We start from the raw sequence: 22,903 nt of genomic DNA, 5'->3' as shown, positions 1-22,903 counted from the left end.
GTCCCCTATGAGGGATGCGGTGGCTCAGGTGGCTAAAGACGCTGAGCTTGTCGATCGAAAGGTCAGCAGTTCAGCGGTTCGAATCCCTAGCACCACATAACAGGGTGAGCTCCCATGACTTGTCCCAGCTTCTGCCAACCTAGCAGTTCGAAAGCACGTAAAAAAGAATGCAAGTAGAAAAATAGGGACCACCTTTGGTGGGAAGGTAACAGCGTTCCGTGCACCTTTGGCATTGAGTCATGCCGGCCACATGACCACGGAGACGTCTTCGGACAGCGCTGGCTCTTTGGCTTTGAAACGGAGATGAGCACCGCCCCCTAGAGTCGGGAACGACTAGCACATATGTGCGAGGGGAACCTTTACCTTTATGACCTATGAGACTTCAACTCCCACAATTCCATGGTGCCAAAAGATCACAAAGTGGCCATAGTTGCCCACTCCTGCCTTAGAGAATCATTGTAACGCTGAGAGTCTTTTTAAGAGTCACATTTGTTGTACTGAAATTAACTTTTAAGGTGTTCTATTTTAGTGTCCTCTGTCTTTCCCCGTGGGGCTCTAGGAAAGCACTACAGTAATAGAGGCTACTTTCTGTCATATTTGTTCACGGAGCCAGAAATTAGCTTTTTAGCAGAATTACGAGGGCCTAGGCCAAATTCTAGCAATCCACATTTCGAGTCAAGGTGCAAGAGACGAGACCATACCAGTTCCCCCAGTCAAGAGAGGGATTGATTAAAATAAGCAGAGAATAGCTCAAGGTTGAACTGTTGGGCTCTTTAAGGCTTGAGAGTTGAATTTACGTTTTACCGACAAAAAAATAAAGGGAGACTAGTATAAATCTCTTTCAAGTTATTTAGCTCTCATCAGGTAGCCATTCCCTTAGAACAGAATAACAGAGTTGGAAGGGACCTTGGAGGTCTTCTAGTCCAATCCCCTGCTTAGGCAGGAAACCCTACAGACAAAACCCTTCAGACAAATGGTTATCCAATCTCTTCTTAAAAACTTCCAGTGTTGGAGCATTCACAACTTCTGGAGGCAAGTCGTTCCACTGAGGAATTGTTCTCACTGTCAGGAAATTTCTCCTTAGTTCTAAGTTGCTTCTCTCCTTGATTAGTTTCCACCCATTGCTTCTTGTCCTGCCCTCAGTTGCTTTGGAGAAGAGCTTGACTCCTTCTTCTTTGTGGCAGCCCCTGAGAGATTGGAACACAGCTATCATGTCTCCCCTGGTCCTTCTTTTCATTAAGCTAGACATACCCAGGTCCTGCAACCGTTCTTCATGTTTTAGCCTCCAGTCCCCTAATCCTCTTGGTTGCTCTTCTCTGCACTCTTTCTAGAGTCTCAACATCTTTTTTACATCGTGGCGACCAAAACTGAATACAGCATTCCAAGTGTGGCCTTCCCAAGGCATTATAAAGCGGTATTAACATTTCACGTGATCTTGATTCTATCCCTCTATTGATGCAACCTAGAACAGTGTTGGCTTTTTGGGCAGCTGTAGCACACTGCTGGTTCCTATTTAAATGGTTGTCCACTAGGGCTCCAAGATCCCTCTCACAGTTACGACTATTGAGCAAGGTACCACCTATATACTGTTGTACCTGTGCATTTTGTTTTTCTTGCCTAAATCCCTTCTGGGGATTTGAACCTGGTCTGCTTGCATATTAGGTAGATGTACTAACCTCTAATGGAAGCAAGATACTTCGTCCCATAATTGGGTAGACCAGGCTGCCCTGACCAAAAAAACAACAACAACCCACTTAAAGGCTTAAGAGTTTGCTTTTCTTGCTGCAGATGTTTCCTTGCTAGGCTAGGTAGCATCTTTGGTGCATGGGGGGATGACATTTGCTGGCTGTTTATATATATTGTAGCAGCTTCTCCTTCTAGCCTGGCTTCCTTCATATATTTTTCTTTTTGCTTTCTTGATTGTTCCTGTTTATCTGGTGCTAATCCTCTTCTCTGAGTCCTGGTTAATGGATCAAGGAATTCACCCTGGCAGATATAAGATATGGAGCTTCAAAGTAAAACTGACCCCCCAAAGTTATTCTAGCTAGAAACCTGCTTTCTGAGTGAATTTTTAATACTCAAGCCTTCCGCGCTCCCCAGCCAAGGAGAAATGAACCTAAGAAGCTTTGAGTTTGCTAGAATTTGATTACGCAGAGCTTTTAAGTTTCCCCTGCCCATGGTCATTCTTTCACCTTCTGGCTCTTCAGCTTTTTCAACCTGCATTTTCCAATGCTGGTAGTCTTGTCTCCTCATCAGAGTATTCGAGGCATAAGCGCAAATATTGGGGCTTGATTCTGGGACACCTGCAAAATTGGGTAGCAATAAAGGAGATTTGTAGCTCAGGGTTGACATAAGGGGTCCTTGGTGCTCTCTGGGCTTGGTTATTTTCTTGCAGATATTTCATTAACCAAACTAGGTCAGAGGTCAGAAGCCTGCGGCTCTGGAGGCGCATGTGGCTCTTTCACCCCTCTGCTGCGGCTCCCTGTCACTCAAAATATGCATCACAAACCGTCAATGTGCGACATCCGCCAGCACTCCATTTATTGAGCTTTTCAACCCCCGGTAAGCCAACCATGGATAAATCCAAGAAAAGAAAAGTTTCAGAAGAAAACAGAACTTTTAATTCAACTACATCTGCTAGTTTTGTGGCCGCTCAAGAAATAGTCAGGCCCGGGAAGGGATTTTGTGGCTCCCGGTGTTTTCTTTTGTGTGGGAAACGGGTCCAAATGGCTCTTTGAGTGCTTAAGGTTGCAGACACCTGAACTAGGTAACTGCCAAACAAGCCAAACATAAACAGCCCAACCCAAAGAACTTCTAAGATCACCCCCACCAACACTGAAGGGAAAGACACTAGAATATAAACTGAGAACAAACCCAGCCCTTTCTAGCCTTTGTGATGTTACCTAGTTCGGTTACTGAAACATCTGCAAGTGAACAACCAAGCTCAGAGCGCAACAAAGACCCCACAATCCTCTTCCTCCCCCCTCCTCCTCCTCCTCCACTCCACAATCCCCTTTCCTTTCTAGCACTGATGATGTTACCTAGTTTGGGTAATGAAACGTCCACAAGTTCGCAAGCTCAGAGGAGCACCAAGGAAAATTGACCATACCAACTTTGTCTTCTTCTAAGGAAGATAACACATCTGGCTGAGCCCTGATCACCTCTCTGTTTCCTACTGGGAAATTGTCTTAATGGAGAATGCCGGAAAAGGACCTGCTGAAAGGACCTGATGAGTGGTGAAATCCACATTTTTTTTTACTACCGGTTCTGTGGGTGTGGCTTGGTGGGCGTGGCAGGGGAAGGATACTGCAAAATCTCCATTCCCACCCCACTCCAGGGGAAGGACACTGCAAAATCCCCATTCCCACCCCACTCCAGGGGAAGAACACTGCAAAATCCCCATTCCCATCCCACTCTGGGGCCAGCCAGAGGTGGCCTTTGCCAGTTCTCCAAACTATTCAAAATTTCTGCTACCGGTTCTCCAGTACCTGGCAGAACCTGCTGCTAACTCTAACCCTAACCCTGGACCTGATGTATTTTCAAGATGGACATCTTTATAATCTACCAGGTTCGAGATGTGAATGCTCCTTCCATCTGGATTCACTCTAAAAGACTTGTTTAAGCACTTGAGCAATAAGCACTTAGACTTACCGGTATATACCTCCCTCTCTAAGTGGTTTACAGAGTCAGCCTTTTGCACCCAACAATCTGGGTCCTCATTTTACCCACCTTGGAAAGATGGAAGGCTGAGTCAACCTTGAGCCTGGTGAGATTCGAAGTGCCAAATTGCAGGCAGTCAGCAGAAGTAGCCTGCAGTACTGCACTCTAACCACTGCGCCACCGTAGCTCAACGTATATTGCAAAATGTTTTTCTCTCTCTCTCTCTTTCCCCTTTGCGTTCCAGCTGAACGGCTTCCTGATCAACCTGCCTTACAATGTTGATTATAACAAAATTTCCCTCTACCACCTGGGATGGGATATCGTGGTCCTGACCGACTTTGGTTTAATGGTCACCTTCGACATGAAGAATAATATTCGTATCACAGTATCCGGAAGCTACAGGGGACAAACGTGCGGTCTCTGTGGCAATTTCAATGGGAAAGTCGACGACGACATGATGCAACAAAACGGAGTGCCAACCACGAATCCGGGAGAGCTGGGCAGAAGCTGGAAGATCCGGGATATCCCGGGATGCCATGAGAAGGAAAGAGAGTCCTGTGTGGACATGGTGCATATGGAGTACACGCAGAGAATGAGCAAGGAGTGTGGTCTCCTACTAGACGTCCACGGCCCTTTCAAGAGCTGCCATAACAAGGTGCCACCACAGTCGTACTTCACAAACTGTGTCTTTGATTACTGTTCCCATAAGGCCAACAAGAATGTCATCTGTCACGTTATCTCGTCTTACGCTGCAGCTTGCCAAACATTGGGGATCCAGATTTCCAAGTGGAGGTCCGTCCACTTTTGCAGTAAGTAAGGACGGGGAAACGTATATTGCTTTTTACCGGTAGTTCTCGACTTACGAACACAGTTGGGACCCAAATTCCCGTTGCTAAGCAATGATGGTTTTTGAGTGTGAATCTTGACTGATCTTTTTATTTTACTTTATTTTATTTATTTACTTTGGTCAAGCATATATAAGATTACAGATAAAAATATAAACATGATTAGGAATACATGAAATATATAAACATGATTATGAATACCTGAAATGGATACGAATAAAAAGGGACATTAGGACAGGGATGGTAGGCATGTTGGTGCACTTATGCACACACCTTACAGACCTCTTGGGTTAGGGTTAGATTTTAGGGTTAGGGTTAGTGGTTAGTGGTTAGTGGTTAGGGGTTAGGGATTAGGGATTAGGGTGAGGGTTAGGGTGAGGGTGAGGGTGAGGGTCAGGATTAGTGGTTAGTGGTTAGGGTTAGGGTTAGTGGTTAGGGGTTAGGGGTTAGGGATTAGGGATTAGGGATTAGGGATTAGGGTGAGGGTGAGGGTGAGGGTGAGGGTGAGGGTCAGGATTAGTGGTTAGTGGTTAGGGTTAGGGTTAGTGGTTAGTGGTTAGGGGTTAGGGATTAGGGTTAGTGTGAGGGTTAGGGTTAGGGTTATTGAGTGAATCACTGCAATGCTATGTCACTCATATGGTCATTAAGTGAATCCGGCTCCCCTCCCTTTGACTTTGCTGCTGGGAAATAGGCTGGGGAGGTTACAAATGATGATCACATAACCATGGGGAACCCTGCAACACTTTTTAACGCACTTGTTAATTTAACAAATTGGTTGCCAAGCGCCCACTTTTTTTATTATTTGGATGCAACAATGGCGGTAAGTGAGACGGCTGACTTTAAGTCGCTTTTTCCAGTGCTATTGTCAATTTGAATGGTCACTAAAATGAATGGTTGTAAGTTGAGGACTGCCTGTATAACAGTGGTGGCCTTCAAAAATTTTAGCAAGGGGATCTCTGCCCGGTTGCTGGGTCAGCGTGGCCATGGTGGGCGTGGCCTAGTCGGCCTCCTGCACCATAGAGGCAGGGAGAGTTTTCCCTCTCTGGGCTGCGGAGGCTTTTCTTGACTCCCCGTGAGGGCAAAAACGGCCTCCCCAGGCTCTGGAGGCCCTCTGGAGGCTGGAAATAGGCCCATTTCTGGCCTTCCCAAACTTCCATTAGGCCAGTTTTTCACCCTCCCTGAACCTGAATATTGTTTTTATATTGTTTTTAATATGCCTGTGAACCGCCCTGAGTCCTACGGTAGATGGTGCGGTATATAAGTTTGATAAATAAATAAATAAATAAATAAATAAACCTCCGCACCAGTGGTGGGTTTCAAATTTTTTTACTACCGGTTCTGTGGGTGTGGCTTGGTGGGCATGGCAGGGGAAGGATACTGTAAAATCTCCCTTCCCACCCCACTCCAGGGGAGGGATACTGTAAAATCTCCCTTCCCACCCCAGCCCAGGGGAAGGATACTGTAAAATCTCCCTTCCCATCCCAGCCCAGGGGAAGGATACTGTAAAATCTCCCTTCCCACCCCACTCCAGGGGAGGGATACTGTAAAATCTCCCTTCCCACCCCAGCCTAGGGGAAGGATACTCTAAAATCTCCCTTCCCACACCAGCCCAGGGGAAGGATACTGTAAAATCTCCCTTCCCACCCCACTCCAGGGGAGGGATACTGTAAAATCTCCCTTCCCACCCCACTCCAGGGGAGGGATACTGTAAAATCTCCCTTCCCAGCCCAGCCCAGGGAAAGGATACTGTAAAATCTCCCTTCCCACGCCACTCCAGAGGAAGGTTACTGCAAAATCCCCATTTCCTCCCGATCAGCTGGGACTTGGGAGGCAGAGAATAGATGGGGGCGGGGCCAGACAGAATTTTTACTACTGGTTCTCCGAATTACTCAAAATTTCTGCTACCAGTTCTCCAGAACTGGTTAGAACCTGCTGAAACCCACCTCTGCTCTGCACGCACCCTGCACTTACCTGCATCCAAAACTGGCCGCATGGGGACTCCTGTGAAGGGAGGGGCAGGGTGGGCGGGGCCAGCCAGGAGTGAGATTTGGGGGTTCTCTGAACTGCACAGAATCTTAGCTAGAGGTTCTCCCAAACCCCTGGGGACCTCCAGCAGCCCACCCCTGCTATATAATGTTCATAGTTTCTGTCAATCTATACCCACCCATTTCTGTAACTGTTTGAAAAAAAATGTTTTTATACAAACAAAAGAGTTTTATACAAACGTGTGGGTTTGGGTCAAAACCACTCTGCACAAAGATCTAGATTAGTTTTATGTATTTCCTTAATGTCCATGATTTTATGTACTGGAGAACAGCATCGCATGAGGTAAGGAAAGGATATGTGCTTCAGCGTTATGGAAACTGATCAGAACTATGAATTAGGTCAGTTCCTACTGAAATTTAAGATGAACGAATTATATTCACATCCATAGCAGACTATTTACGGATAAGAAGCTTGTAGAAATTTCCTACCAAGAATGATGAGCAAAGCAACAAGCAAGCCACTTTTTTTTTTTTTTACTCTGAGTGAAAAAGATATGAATTATTCATTTTAATGAGAAAGTGGCTAGGGAGATAACATTCTTGCTCACCCAGACTGGAAGCTGGGTCAGCCAAAAAAACACTGCGCTTAATCGTTATGAAAAACAGAACTTTCCACTAGATCAAGGTAGGGAACACACAGTCATCCGCATATTCTTAACTACGGTTCCCAGCAGCTCTAGATTTCACATCCAGTGGCAAAGGTTTGGGGGAATAATAATTCAGCAATAGCTAGATGGGCAATTCTTGGATTGGCTTTGGTTCTAATAAGCAAGTCTATCCTTCATATTTTTGCTCCTAGCTTCAGACTCAAAAGGATGACCTTGATGATCTTTAGTTGGTTAACCCAACTAAAAACTGTCTGGCTAAATATGTTACCGTCAGGTTTTAACTCAACTATTGAAAGGGCATCATCACATCTAGAGGGTACCTAGAAGTGCATTGAAAACAATGATGGAATTCAATTGTTTTTACTACCAGTTCTGAGGGCATGGCTTAGTGGGCGTGGCAGGGGAAGGACACTGCAAAATCCACATTCCCACCCCACTTCAGGGGAAGGATACTGCAAAATCCCCATTCCCTCCCCACTCCTGGGGGAAGGATATTGCAAAATCTCCATTCACACCCCACTTTAATTTTACACATGTTAACAGCAGCAAGAATTGTGTTTGCACAACAGTGGAAAAATGAAGAGATCCCTACAGATGAAAATGTAATAAAAAAAAAAATTTAGAATGCGCAGAAATGGATCGATCAACACACATAATTAAGGAGAAGGAAGAAACTGAGTACTTTTTAACATGGGGTTTGTTTTATCAATGGCTAAATAACAGGAACAGAAGTTAGACATTTAAAAGCATTAGAGAATGATTAATGACACAAGGAAAGTTCACTAAAATGGATAAGCAGATTCTACTATTATTATGTGACCATTATTAATGTTACGAATATTATTCAGAGGTGGGATTCATTTTAATGAGAAAGTGGCTAGGGAGATAACATTCTTGCTCACCCAGACTGGAAGCTGGGTCAGCCAAAAAAACACTGCGCTTAATCGTTATGAAAAACAGAACTTTCCACTAGATCAAGGTAGGGAACACACAGTCATCCGCATATTCTTAACTACGGTTCCCAGCAGCTCTAGATTTCACATCCAGTGGCAAAGGTTTGGGGGAATAATAATTCAGCAATAGCTAGATGGGCAATTCTTGGATTGCCTTTGGTTCTAATAAGCAAGTCTATCCTTCATATTTTTGTTCCTAGCTTCAGACTCAAAAGGATGACCTTGATGATCTTTAATTGGTTAACCCAACTAGAAACTATCTGGCTAAATATGTTACCGTCAGGTTTTAACTTGCCTAATTCAGCTATTGAAAGGGCATCATCACATCTAGAGGGTACCTAGAAGTGCATTGAAAACAGTGATGGAATTCAATTGTTTTTACTACCAGTTCTGAGGGCATGGCTTAGTAGGCATGGCAGGGGAAGGACACTGCAAAATCCACATTCCCACCCCACTTCAGGGGAAGGATACTGCAAAATCCCCATTCCCTCCCCACTCCTGGGGGAAGGATATTGCAAAATCTCTATTCACACCCCACTTTAATTTTACACATGTTAACAGCAGCAAGAATTGTGTTTGCACAACAGTGGAAAAATGAAGAGATCCCTACAGATGAAAATGTAATTAAAAAATTTTTTAGAATGCGCAGAAATGGATCGATCAACACACATAATTAAGGAGAAGGAAGAAACTGAGTACTTTTTAACATGGGGTTTGTTTTATCAATGGCTAAATAACAGGAACAGAAGTTAGACATTTAAAAGCATTAGAGAATGATTAATGACACAAGGAAAGTTCACTAAAATGGATAAGCAGATTCTACTATTATTATGTGACCATTATTAATGTTACGAATATTATTCAGAGGTGGGATTCATTTAATTTCCCTACCGGTTCGCAAATGTGAGTGCATGTGCCCACCTCTGCGCATGCACAGTAGTTGCACATTACATCCGGGTGGGTGGGTGGAGCCTCCCGCAGTCGCCGCTACCAGTTCGTGCGATTTGGAGAGAACCGGCTGAATCCCACCACTGATATTATTGTTATTATTATCATTACTATTTCTCAAAATTAACTGTACCCAGACAACATACTGTTTATGTAGACATTGGATTTTTTAATGTTAAATAAACATTTTTTAAAAAACTTGTTTAAAGAACATGTGATACAATCAGACTGTCTTCTGCAATATGCATCAATGTCTTCTTGTGTTCCCCAGAACCTAACTGCCCCCCAAACAGCCATTATGAAGTCTGTGCCAGCCACTGCCCGGTGACCTGTCACAGCCTCTTTAATCCAGTCCTCTGCACTGCCAACTGTCGAGAGGGATGTGAATGCAACCAAGGTTTTGTCCTGAGCGGTGACCAGTGTGTCCCCATCTCACAATGTGGCTGTGTCCATCAAGGTCTCTACTACAAGGCAGGAGAGTCATTCTTTGTCAATGGGTTTTGCAAGGAGCGGTGCACTTGTCACATCGGTGGTATTATGGAGTGCCACCGTTCCTCCTGTGGACCTCACGAGGAATGCCGGGTGGTGGAAGGTATCCAGAAGTGCCATTCAAATGCTCCCAAGAAGACTGGGACCTGCCATGTAGCTGGAGACCCTCACTACATCACCTTTGATGGCACCACCTTTGACCTTCAGAGCAACTGCACTTATACGCTGGCGAGGAGCTGTACACGCCAACATTCCCTTCCGCCTTTCTCAGTCAACGTACAGAATGAAAGGCGATCCAGGGGAAAAATCTCCGTCACTAAAGTTGTATCTATCACAGCCTACCAAAACACCATTTCTCTCTTGCGGGAAAAGAGAGGCATTATTCTGGTAAGGAGATATAAATTGAAACATTACAAGTAGGGATGGGTGGGTTGCTTTCGGTTGGGAGTTTCGATAGCACGTAAGTTAAGGAAGCAAATGGTTGTATCAGCCACAAGGGAGTGCAAATATTGACGATGTACATGTTGAGATGCCCATATGAATATAATAGAATGTGGGCGAAGAATGATTCTAGCTATTTTTGTTGTTAGTTGTGAAGTCGTGTCCGACCCATCGTGACCCCATGGACAATGTTCCTCCAGGCCTTTCTGTCCTCTATCATCCCCCGGAGTCCATTTAAACTCATGCCTACTGCTTCAGTGACTCCATCCAGCCACCTCGTTCTCTGTCGTCCCCTTCTTCTTTTGCCCTCCATCGTTCCCAGCATTAGGCTCTTCTCCAGTGAGTCCTTCCTTCTCATTAGGTGGCCAAAGTATTTGAGATTCATCTTCAGGATCTGGCCTTCTAAAGAGCAGTCAGGGTTGATCTCCTCTAGGACTGACCGGTTTGTTCACCTTGCTATATCAGACAGCAAAATCTTAGAGGGAAGGTAGGGTATGTTATGGGACCCATCAGTTAGGAGTGTACACCTGGTGGGACCATGAAAAAGGCCCTTCTCGGTGGTGGTCCCTTCTCTATGGAATATCATTCCCCAACCCCTCACGATATGGTTGGTCCTCACCCTGTTGCTTTTCCAAAAGGCCCTAAAATGTGGTTTTTCTCAGTGGACGTCTGGGCCATGAATAGAGATAAAGCTGATCAGAAGGTTATTTAATTGTATTGTGTGGTTGTGTATGTGTGTGTGTGTGTGTGTGTGTGTGGAAGGGGTAATGGGTTTTTTAATCTGATGGATATTTAAATGTTGTAACCCTCCCAGAGTCACCTATGTGTGGGCAGCTATATAAATTGTGTAATAAATCAATACATGGACAAAAGTGACATGTTCTTTTAGACAAACCAGAGACAAATGATCTTCTTCGATGTCTCCTTGCTTAGTTCTCATTCCTTACCACCACTACAGGTGAACGGTGCCACGACCTACTTACCTTTCCGCCTTGAAAGCGATAGTGTGTGGGTCTTCTATCATGGGGACAACATTGTGCTTCGGACGGACTTTGGCTTGTTTGTCTCTTTCGATCAACTCTACCACTTGATCGTCCAGGTGCCGGAAGCCTATCATAGCCAGATGTGCGGTTTATGTGGCAATTACAATGGGCATCCCCTTGATGACATCGCTCTGCCCACTGGCCAGCCGGCTCTAAGCGTGCAAACCTTTTCAGCTGCTTGGAAAGTAGCTGCTCCGTCTGCCACCTGCACCGAAGATTGTGCCGCCATAGTGTGTGGTGCATGCCAAGAGAGCCGGAAGGCCAGCTACATACACAGCACCCAGTGTGGCATTTTGCAGTCCCCTTATGGACCTTTCAGTGCTTGCTATTCCACCATAAACCCTATGGACTTCTACAACAATTGCGTGCATGACCTCTGCAAGGCAAGGGGGAACCCTGTTATTCTCTGCCGAGCTATCCATAGCTACGTTGCTGCTTGTCAAGCAGCTGGCATCCAGATCAAACCCTGGAGGACAACAAACTTCTGTCGTAAGTCTTCTCCTAGGAAGGCAGTTTCTACAAAGAGTGGGAGCATCTCCTAAGGCAGAGTAGGAAGAATGGGAGGTTTGCAATAGCGGTGAATATCTATAGCTTGGGTGTAGGATGAGGGTGAAGGTTCGTTCTCTGAGCTGTGGGTTGGTTTCTGAACGTTTCATTACCAGGCTAGGTAGCATCTTTGTCAGAGTTTTGGGGGTGTCAGTGTTCTTCTGTTTATAAGGGCTTTAGGTGTGACTGTGTCAAGTGAGGGTCTTGTGATGGGTCTTGTGATGGGTTAGGTGTCAGCCCCGAAGCCATATTGGAGCATCTTCAGGGCTGCCACAGTGAGGCTGGTTGGAGCTGTGGGAACAAGAGGGGAAAATAGAGTGTTGTAGTCCACTAGCAGCCTGCAGAGCTGGCAACCAAGTCAGACAGCGATGAGGCTGAGGTGAGGCCAGGGCCGTTGGGGAGTGAGGTGCAGACTCCAGAGCTTCCAGAGACTGATAATAGTGAGGCAGAGGAACAGGAGGAGCCTGTTCCTAATGCATGCATGAGAAGAGCTGCCAGAAGGCAAGAGCAGCTCAAGCAAAAAGGATAACTCAGGAGTAGGGCCAAGAGATGATTGGCCCCTCCCATAAGGCTTAAAAGAGACCAGCAGTGGCATTTGGGCTTTGCCGGAAAACAACGTTGGTAGCTGTGTCTTCTGCTTCGTCTTCTGCTTCGTTTATGTCTTGCATTTATTTTTGTGATTTCTGAATGTTTGCCAAGAAAGGCCTTTGGCAGTTTGCCTAATTGGACCAAGGTTTGCGATAGGGCTGAGGAATTTGTGTTGAGAGGAATTTGTTTTAATTTGAGTTGAACAATGCTGGGAATGAAGTCATTCTCAGCTGTTCGAATAAAGTTTGTTTGGTTTTTCACGGACTGAGTTTCCTACTACCTATTTGGGCCTAGGTCACAACATAGAGATAGTTGGGGACTTGTAGGTGAAGATGTTCTCACCAGGTGCTGGGGAGGCACGGACCAAAGCCAACAGGAGTTGGGACTGTGACCTGATGGGACCATGTGATGGATGTGTGGATGGGGGGCATGAACTTTGGGTTTTGATTTGGGTAGGGAAAACCTTGGACTTTTCAGAATCAGGTTTTCACCAGCTGTGCCAATATGACACACCTAATAAATTCGTACTTTGAGGAAACCCCAGGAAACCTCAGAGTTTTGATGGAGTTGGGTCTGTTACTTGGAACCCTGACATAGGTTGGATATGTGATGGGTTTTGTGATCAGGAGATTACAGGGCATAAAATAGGCAGAGTCAGACCAGGCACATCTGTTGACTCCAGTGGTGAAATCTGAACCTGTTTACTACCGGTTCGTTGGCTGCACATGTGCGCTGTGCACGCATGCGCAATGCACACCATACACCAAAAGTGAAGTGTGTGCATGCAGTGCATGCCAAAAGGAGCCATGCAGTAAGTAGAACAGCGTGCAGGGGGAGTTATTGTGGGATCTCTTTTTTTTTTACTTTTAAAAGCATTTTTTTACAACCTCTTCAGCTGAACCTCTTTTAAGAGTTAAAAAAAGGCTCTGACAATTGCGCGGCTCAGCTGTGATTGTCAGAGCCTTTTTTTAAATGGCTTTTCTTCGGCTGAAGAGGTTGTAAAAAAAATGCTTTTAAAAGGTTCTGATGATCCCAGATGAGCTGTGCGATCCTCAGAGCCTTTTTTTTTTTTTACTTTTAAAAGCATTTTTTCTACAACCTCTTTGGCCGAAGTGGTTGTAGAAAAAATGCTTTTAAAAGTAAAAAAAAAGGTTCTGACAATCGCGTGGCTCAGCTGGGCATGGGGGAGAGGGCAGGGATTTTTGCTACCGGTTCTCCAAACCACTTGCCGCCATCACTACCCGATTGGCCGATCCGGTCCGAACCGGAAGCATTAAACTCCTTGTTGACTCTTTCTGAGTTGGAAGATGTTTCTTTGATAGCAGTTCAGCTTTAAGTGTCTATGTTCCTTCCCCCAATCACCAACTTCTGTCCTCCCTCTATTGTTGTTATTATTGCTGGTTGTATAGCCAGCCAGATGCTTTAGACTGGATTTGGCATTTTCACCCAGCTATCGAGTTCTTCCCAAGGATTTGAGTTAGGCAGATGTCATTTGATGGCATTAAAGAGTATTTTACAATCACCCATTTGAGACGCCCTGATTTTAAGCACGTTTAGCTGACCTCATTCTAATATCCACAAGAGAAGAACTCACTCTGGCAGTAACGTTTTCTTCTCCTTGCAGGAGGAAATCCATTGCATGTTATTTGAAGAAGAGCTGTAGCTCAAATGGGGAGGAAAAGTACATGGCTTTGCCTGCAGGAGATTATTAGTTCAAGTCCAAGCAGTATCAGATGAAGGTTTCGTTTTGGCTATCAAGCTAGTCAATACAGAACTCGAACAATCTCTATTCTAACCTGCAGCTTCTCCTATTGCTCTGCTGCTGCTACTGCCTACCTTCTCTTTTCAAGTAACCTAGTCTTCTTCCTTTCTTGCAGCTATGAAATGCCCGGTCAACAGTCATTATGAACTCTGTACCCGGGCTTGTCCCGTCAGATGCAAAGAGGCAACCAGCATCACGAAGTGCCCCAACCACTGTGCTGAAGGCTGCCAGTGCAGAAAGGGCTTCTTTATGGCTGGGTACCACTGTGCCCCCGTCAGTCAATGTCGCTGCTTCCACAAAGGCATCTGGTTTAAGGCAAGTGAAGCAGTGGTGGGATTCAAGTTTTTTTACTACCGGTTCTGTACGTGGCGCTTGGTGGGCATGGCAGGGGAAGGATACTGCAAAATCTCCATTCCTGTTGTGACCCAGGCCCAAGTAGGTAGTAGGAAACTCAGTCAGTGTAAAAACAAACAAACTTTATTCGAACAGCTGAGAATGACTTCATTCTCGGTGTAGTTCAACTAAATTAAAGCAAATTCCTCCCAACACAATTCCTCAGTCCTATCACCAACCTTGGTCCAATTAGGCAAACTGCCAAAGGCCTTTCTTGGCAAAAGTTCAGAAGACACCAATAAAAAACAAATGCAACAAGCTGAAGCTATCAACGTTGTTTTCCAGCAAAGAGCCCAAATGCCGTTGCTGGTCTTTTAAGCCTTATGGGAGGGGCCAATCATCTCTTGGCCCTACTCCTGAGTTGTCTTTTTTGCTTGAGCTGCTCTTGTCTTCTGGCAGCTCCTCCCTGGCTCCACCTCAGCTCCGACGCAGAGCCCTCATCCTAGCGCAGTCCCCAGCCTCCAGGACTGGCCCATGCTCTTCCTCAGCCTCATCACTGTCTGACTCTATTGTCAGCTCCGCAGGCTGCTGCCGGACTGCAACAATTCCCATCCCACTCCAGGGGAAGGATACTGTAAAATCTCCATTCCCGCCCCACCCTACTAACCTGCTTTCCAGCTCTGTTCTGTTCAGGGCAACAAAAGAAGACCCAGCCGATCAGCTGGGACTCGGGAGGCAGTGAATAGATCGGGGGAAGGGCCAGTCAGAGGTGATATTTACCGGTTCTCCGAATTACTCAAACTTTCCGCTACCAGTTCGCCAGAACCGGTCAGAACCGGCTGAGTACCACCTCTGAAGTGAAGGCAGGAATTCTCACAATTGCAAAGTTTAGTTTTGTTCTGTTTAGCTTTTCTTTTTTCAAAGAGGTAGTACAGGTAGTCCGCGAATTATGACCAGTTGCTTGACTGAAGTCTCCCTAAGGATCCTTAGAATCCAGCTCCAAAGTTCCAGTGCTCCCCAGAGTCACGTGACTTTATTTTGGGAACTCAGCTCCCAGCCTGCATTTGCAGCATCTGACAATCACGTGACCACGTTTTATAATATTTTTTTTGTTAAAAACAGGTTTTGGGGAAAAAAGGTCCAGAGCAAACAGTAATGACTGCTGGGGGGGGAGAGTCATAAAATTGGGTCTGTCACATGGGTGACCCACTTTACAACCGTCATGACTCACAACCGTCATGAGCAGGCTCCATTATAGCAGTAGCAACAGCATTTAGATTTATGCGCCACTTTATAGTGCTTTACAGCTCTCTCTAAGTGGTTTTACAGAGTCACTATATTGCCCGCAACAATCTGGGCCCTCATTTTACCGACCTGAGGAGGATGGAAGGCTGAGTCAACCTTCAGCCAGTCAGGATCGAACTCCAGACAGTGGACAGAGTTAGTCTGCAATACTGCACTCTAACCACTGTGCCACCTCAGCTCCTGATGGATAGGATAGGATAGGATAAGAGACTAGGAAGGTGCAGCTAAGCGCCTTGTTCTCCCTTTTGCCTGGACAATATGTAATGGGTAGTGGAGGGAGACTCCTGGGTTAATGGGGTGGGGTGGGGGGACTGCAGCCATTTCCAGCTAGGCAAGGTTCTCCCCAGAGCCCACATTTTGTGAGAATGGTGTCGTATGTGCTGAAAATCCCAAAGGTGCCCGCTTAATTTTACTTATTCGTTCAATTTCTATAAGATGCCAACTCAACTAAATAAGTCCGGGCGACTTAACCTTGGAAGGATGGAAGGCTGAGTCAACCTTGAACTGGTCAGAATCGAACTCTTGGCAGTGGAATGCAGAGTCAGCCGGCAATACTGCATTCTAACCCCCTGCACCACCAGGGTTAGGTGGATGCTTTATTATGGTTGTTAAGTCTAGGACTACCTGTAGACATAACATTCTATCTTCTTCCAGTTTTTCTCATAGCAACCCATGGAATAGACTGAGCTGAAAGGAAATGACTGATTATCTCAATAAAAGAACAGAGCAGGAGACATCTCGTCACTACTTGATTTTGGCTTTCTGCCTTTTCCATTTCAGTGATGCATGTTGAATGGCCCTGCAGGGTTGATGATTTAGGAAGCAGAATAGCATTTGCATAGTAGCAAGTTGTTGATTCTCCGAAGTAGAAGAACTATAGCTGTACAAAACAGATCTTCTGGATGAACCGGGGTTGCCAGCAAACAAAAACATGTTGGCATTCTCACTGCTGCATCCCAAAAAAGTAAAATATTAAAGGATAAGGAGGAATGAAAGTTGGCTCAATAGCAGTAACTGCGAGAGGGATAAATATGAACCAGCCATGGGCTGCAGCTGCCAAAAAAGCCAGTGCAATCCTAGGCTGCATTAACAGAGGGATAGTATCAAGATCACATGAAGGGTTAGTACTGCTTCATCATGCCTAAGATCACACTTGCAATACTGCATCCATGTTTGGTCACCACAATATAAAAAAGATGTTGAGACTCTGGAAAGAGTGCAGAGAAGAGCAACGAAGATGATTAAGGGCCTGGAGGCTAAAACATATGAAGAATGTTTGCAGGAACTGGGTATGGGCAGTCTAGGGAAAAGAAGAACAAAGGGTGACATGATAGCAGTGTTCCAATAGTTGAGAAGTTGCCACAAAGAAAAGGGGGGTCAACCTGTTTTGCAAAGCACCGGAAAGCAAACAAGAAGCAATGGATGGAAACTAATCAAGGAGAGAACCAACCTGGAACTAAGAAGAAATTTCCTGACTGTGAGAAGAATTAACCAGTGGAACACATTGCCTCCAGAATTTGTGGGTGCTCCCTCACGTGAGGTTTTTAAGAAGAGATTGGACAACCACTTGATTGAAATAGTACAGGATCTCCTGCTTGAGCAGGGGGCTGGACTAGAAGACCTCCAAGGTCCCTTCCAACTCTCTTATTCTGTATTCTATTCTGAACGGAAAGAGGAATGGAAATAAAAATGGGAATAATGATGGTGCCAGAGAGACAGTGGGAAAAGAGGGGTGATCCAGATTAATAGAAATTAAGGAAACCATCTATCAAATCCAATGGAAGCGGAAGGTTGATAATTAGATATCAGATAAGAAGGTTTTGCAACTATGCAATGATGGCACAGCAATTGTGACCATCATCTTATTAATGTAAGATATAAATACATCCTGCCATGGATGCTGGCCATTTCTTAGCTATCACCCCTAAACCTGCTGTATTTTTTTTTTCACATTGCAGCCTGGAACGCCAACGATCACATCCAATTGCATGGAGAGATGTACTTGTGAACGCCAAGGTCATCTGGCGTGCACTCCGCTCCCGTGTGCTGCTGGAGAAACCTGTGTACTGAATAATAACAAATGGGACTGTGTCCGGAAGGAGGGACACTGCACTGTTGCCCACGAACACATCTTCACCTCTTTTGATGGAGTATCTGGAAAGCTTCCAAGTGAAGGTTCCTTTGAGATCACGGCCCTTGTCAATGCGAAGTCAAAATCTTGGTTCCGGGTGGTGGTGCAGGTGAAGAAGTGTCCCCAGTGTGCGACGCCCAGTGTGATCTCTGTCGCTGTCTATTTCCACAAACTGATTGTGCTGGTGAATAAGGATAGCTCAGTCTCGGTAAGAAACGACGGACTGGCAGTTGATAGCTCTCATGTTTTATTCACCTACTCTACTCTACTTATAATACTATCTATCTCTTTCTTTCTTCCTTCTTCACCTTCCACGTACAAAAAGTACGGGATTTCTAATCACCTAATTGCCTTTCCTACTCCCTTTCCTTTTCACCTAGTTGTCTCTGTCTGACCTAGAATGCCATGACTAATGAACAAATCAATGAGGTGTAAATTTTCTAATGAAAGGTACCAGCAGCAACTGAGATCCAGCTGCAGTGAAGTTATAGTCTATGTACTCTTACAAGGCTAGGATGCAACACAAATGAATGAAGATGAATATACGTGTCCCAGGATAATATTGCAGGGTCTGATCCGGGTCAGTCACTGGGACTAGAGGTTTAGTCTTCCGAGCTTTCAGACTCATGCTAGAGCCCATCCGCAGGGAACTTCTCTCTAGCAGAGTGTGTGATTTCAGCTATTCTGAGTGTGGTATTTATATGGGGCCTTTTGTGTGTGGCTTTTTAAGTTGTTGACTTGGGGTGTTGATGGCTGGCTATTAAGTCATTGGCTGTTGTTTTCTTGTGCTGTTAAGCAGCACCCCTGTTGACCAATGAGGAGCTTGTCCCAGGGGTGAAATCCAGCAAGTTCTGACAGGTTCTGGAGAACCGGTAGCGGACATTTTGAGTAGTTCAGAGAACCAGCAAATACCACCTCTAGCTGGACCCAGGGTGGGGTGGGACATTTTGAGTAGTTCAGTGAACCAGCAAATACCACCTCTAGCTGGACCCAGGGTGGGGTGGGAATGGATATTTTGCAATATCCTTCCCCCTGGACTGGGGTGGGAATGGATATTTTGCAGTATTCGTCCCCTGCCACGCCCACCAAGCCACACCACGCCCACCAAGCCACGTGCACAGAACCGGTAATAAAAAAAAATATGTGGATTTCACCACTGGCTTGTTCCCCAGGGAACCACTTCCCTGGCTGCTTTTGTACCTGCTCATCCAACAATCTTAGTAGCTACAACATTGACTGTATATACCAGAGATTAAGCATCTGTGAGTTAACATGGCAATTCAGGATGGAAGAAGTAGGTGCAGATTGATAAACCGAGGGGATGAAGCTGGTGAGAATTAGGAAGAAAAGTCTGGAAGAATGTGAAGCAGAAACAAGAAGAGAGAGAAGTAGATTGACAAGAGAAAAAAAACCAAGGGTTGAGATCACAGGCTTCAGGAAAAAAAGCCAAAGGTTTGTAGATTTATAATTAACTCTTGAAATTCTAGTGGGAGGCCCAACTGTACCCTACTACCCAATTGATCCATTTGATCTATGGGATCTCTTGCAAGGCCCTAACTAATCCATCTCCCCTGAAGGCTCTACGTCCTGAGTTTTATATGAAGAGGATCCATCAGGAACCCCAACAAGTGACATTCTACTTGAAATGTCCGGTCTCTTTCTTCTAAACACAAAAGTCTGGAAGTTAATTTGGACGTGGTGTTAACTAGTGTGGGTAGACTTTTAGAATAGAATAGAATTTTTTATTGGCCAAGTGTGATTGGACGCACAAGGAATTTGTCTTGCTGCATATGCTCTCAGTGTACATAAAAGAAAAAATACCTTCATCAAGGTACAACATTTACAACACTTAATGATAGTTATAGGGTACAAATTTAACACTTAATGATACAACACTTAATGATAGGCGTAGGCTACAATTAAGCAATCAGGAAACAATATCAGTATAAATCGTAAGGATACAAGCAACAAAGTTACAGTCATACAGTCATAAATGGAAGGAGATGGGTGATGGGAACGATGAGAAGATTAATAGTAACGCAGGTTTAGTAAATAGTTTGACAGTGTTGAGGGAATTATTTGTTTAGCAGAGTGATGGCCTTCGGGGGAAAAACTGTTCTTGTGTCTAGTTGTTCTGGCGTGCAGTGCTCTATAGCGTCGTTTTGAGAGTAGGAGTTGAAACAGTTTATGTCCTAGATGCGAGGGATCTGTAAATATTTTCACGGCCCTCTTCTTGATTTGTGCAGTATACAGGTCCTCAATGGAAGGCAGTTAAATCTAGTTAAAGTAAATTCATTGTGGGGGGGAAAAGCAGAAAATCTTAAAAGGTCAACATTCAAATACCTGTTTCTCCTTCCCAAAATTGGAAAAAATTGTTCTTGTGTCTAGTTGTTCTGGTGTGCAGTGCTCTATAGCATCATTTTGAGGATAGGAGTTGAAACAGTTTATGTCCTGGATGCGAGGGGTCTGTAAATATTTTCACAGCCCTCTTCTTGATTCGTGCAGTATACAGGTCCTCAATGGAAGGCAGGTTGGTAGCCATTGTTTTTTCTGCAGTTCTAATTATCTTCTGAAGTCTGCGTCTGTCTTGTTGGGTTGCAGAACCAAACCAGCACAGTAGGCTTAACTAATATAAACACAGGTAGTAAGCTTGGTTAGAATAAACTTTTGTTGTTGTGGCCTAGACTTTTGAATGAAACCAGACGACTTGGTTAATTTATGATTTCATATATTAGGAAAACTTAGAAAATGGATTAATTCAGGAACCAGATTTTCCTGTACAACCCTAGAAGAGAGGTAAAAAGGTTCTGATAGCACCTTTTAATAAAATTGCATAATGTGAAACAGCAGCGAACGGAGAGAGGCAATACAATTCTTGGCAGTGAGGTTTTGAGTTTTAAAAAAAAGGAAATTTTTATTTTATTATTTATTTATTTATTTCTGTCAAGCATGTATTTGATGACAGATACAAGTATAATCATGATTATGAATAGATGAAATGGGTACAAATAAAAAGGGAACATTAGGACAGAGACAGTAGGCACGCTGGTGTGCTTATGCACGCCCCTTAAAGTATAGTGACCAGACATCCCGCTTTTGGCGGGACAGTCCCGCTTTTTAATAATTTGTCCCGCGTCCCGTGGCAATTCCAAAAAGTCCCGATTTTTTTTTTGTTTCACTCCCATTCTGAAAATGGGAGGCAGCAATGCAAGAGGAGGAGGAGGAGGAGAAGGGGGAGTGGCAGAGAAGGGGGCGCAAGAGGGAGGAGAGGCGCCGCTTGACTTCACCCGAGAGGAAGAGAAGAGCCGAGTCTGCCTGGAAGAGCGGAGAAGCAGCAGCCGCTCCTCCTCCTTCAGGCAGATGGCAAGACTCAGCACACATGCGCAGCCCCCCCTCCCCCCCATCAATGGTGTCCCGCTTTGCCATCGCTGAAATCTGGTCACTTTACCTTAAAGACCTCTTAGAACTGGGGTGAGATCGACAGTAGACAATCAAGTTCAAGTTGTGGGGGTTTAGGGAAGAAACCACAGAGTCAGGGAGTGCATTCCAGGCATTGACCACTCTGGTGCTGAAGTCGTATTTTGTGGAATCGAGTCTGGAGCGATTTACCGTGAGTTTGCATCTATTGTGTGCTCTTGCATTGTTTTGGCTGAACTGACACATAGTCAAGGTCTTTTTGTAGAGTAGCAGTGTTGAATAGTTTTACACCATCAGCAGAGAACGTAGTTGCTTATATTATGATCGCAAAGGTCATTTATGTAAAGTATAAAGATATATATAAAGGTATAAAAATACCTTGGGTATTTATGTAAAGTATAAAGAATGTGGGCCCTAAAATGCTACCTTGGGGGACACCACTGTTAACAGGTGAAGGTGTTCCTTATTTTGACTACTTGTTGCCTGTTTGACAGGAACGCAGCTATCCTTTTATGCAGGAATCTGGAAATGCCATAAGATTTTAGTTTTAGAAGTAGTTTGTTGTGTACCACTGAATCGAAGGCTTTACAGAAGTCTATATAAATTGTGTCTATTGATTTACCCTGGTCGAGTTTTGAAGTCCATATGTTTTTGCAGTGTAAGAGTTGCAAATTGCAGGACAGGCTTTTTTTTTTTTCTGAAGCCAAATTGCTTGTTAGAGAGTAAATGTGACAGAAATGAAGAGACTGAACACTAACATGTGTTGATGCTAAAGGAACTGTAAATTTAGCCAACATTGCATTCTCTGGCTGTGGTAAGTACTGATTTTTCTAGGGGGGGAAATTGCCACTTTCTAGTATTCTTATTCATTGCTGGTTTCCTCACGTATCTTCCACAATTCAGTGCATGATGTCTTCAGGTAACCTGTGGATTTGCATTTTCTAGGTGAATGGACATCCTGTGCACCTCCCAGCTCAACCTTCCAAGGAGGTATCCATAACCCTCGTCCAAGATACGGTGATCGTAGCACATGAATCAGGTGTACGGGTTCTCTATAGTACTGGGGGTGACTTAACAGTGATAATCAGCGCAACCCTGGCCAACAAAGTGTTCAGATCCTGTGGGAACTTCAATGGTAACGGTGCAGATGACCTGAGGCTTCCACATGGGAAGAAGGCCCACACCATTACTGAGGTCTTAAACTACTGGAGAGTCAGAACAGGAATACAACAAGGTATGTAAGGATAGCAACGTCTTATTCCTTTTTCTTAACATTTTTCCACTTTGGCTCTCTAATTTAACCCCATCTTTAGACAATAAGGTGGAAACTAATCCAGGAGGGAACCAGGGATAGAAATTCAGCCGGTTCTATCCGGATCGCGCAATCCGGTAGGGCCGACTGCCTGAAGCCCCACCCACCTGCACGGACATCTTGATGTCCCGTTTTTGCCACGATTTTCAACCTTTGCGCATGCACAGAAGGCTTTGCGCGTGCGTGGATGACAATGTGTGTGAGCAAAGCAAGCGAGCACGCGGCGCACGCACATTTGTGAACCAGTAGGGAAGGTAAGTGAATTCCACCCCTGGAAAGAACCAACCTAGAACGAAGGAGAAATTTCCTGACAGAACAGTTAATCTGTAGAATGACTTGCCTCCAGAAGTTGCGGGTGCTCTAACAGTGGAAGTTTTTTTTAAAAAAAGAGATTGGACAATCATTTGTCTGAAATGGTATAGGGAAGGGGTCTCCAATTTTTCCAGCTTTGCAGACTGGCGGTGTGGGGTGAGTAAG

General features: G+C 44.8%; 1 protein-coding gene across 1 annotated transcript in view; it reads left to right on the top strand.

Moving 5' to 3' along the window:
* Positions 1-22,356, top strand: part of LOC131204546 (IgGFc-binding protein-like) — a 44,509-nt gene extending 22,153 nt beyond the window's left edge. The window contains exons 5-10 of the mRNA XM_058195935.1: positions 3,905-4,469; positions 9,331-9,935; positions 10,948-11,521; positions 14,044-14,243; positions 17,525-17,905; positions 22,060-22,356. Of these exons, the coding sequence (XP_058051918.1) occupies positions 3,905-4,469; positions 9,331-9,935; positions 10,948-11,521; positions 14,044-14,243; positions 17,525-17,905; positions 22,060-22,356 (2,622 nt within the window). The remainder of the gene's footprint in view (positions 1-3,904; positions 4,470-9,330; positions 9,936-10,947; positions 11,522-14,043; positions 14,244-17,524; positions 17,906-22,059) is intronic.
* Positions 22,357-22,903: the final 547 nt, after the last annotated feature.

Source organism: Ahaetulla prasina, chromosome 10, assembly GCF_028640845.1.
Source record: "Ahaetulla prasina isolate Xishuangbanna chromosome 10, ASM2864084v1, whole genome shotgun sequence".
Lineage (NCBI taxonomy): Eukaryota > Metazoa > Chordata > Lepidosauria > Squamata > Colubridae > Ahaetulla > Ahaetulla prasina.
The sequence above is the reverse complement of the archived record's forward strand: the minus strand, read 5'-3'. Positions and strand labels throughout refer to the sequence as shown.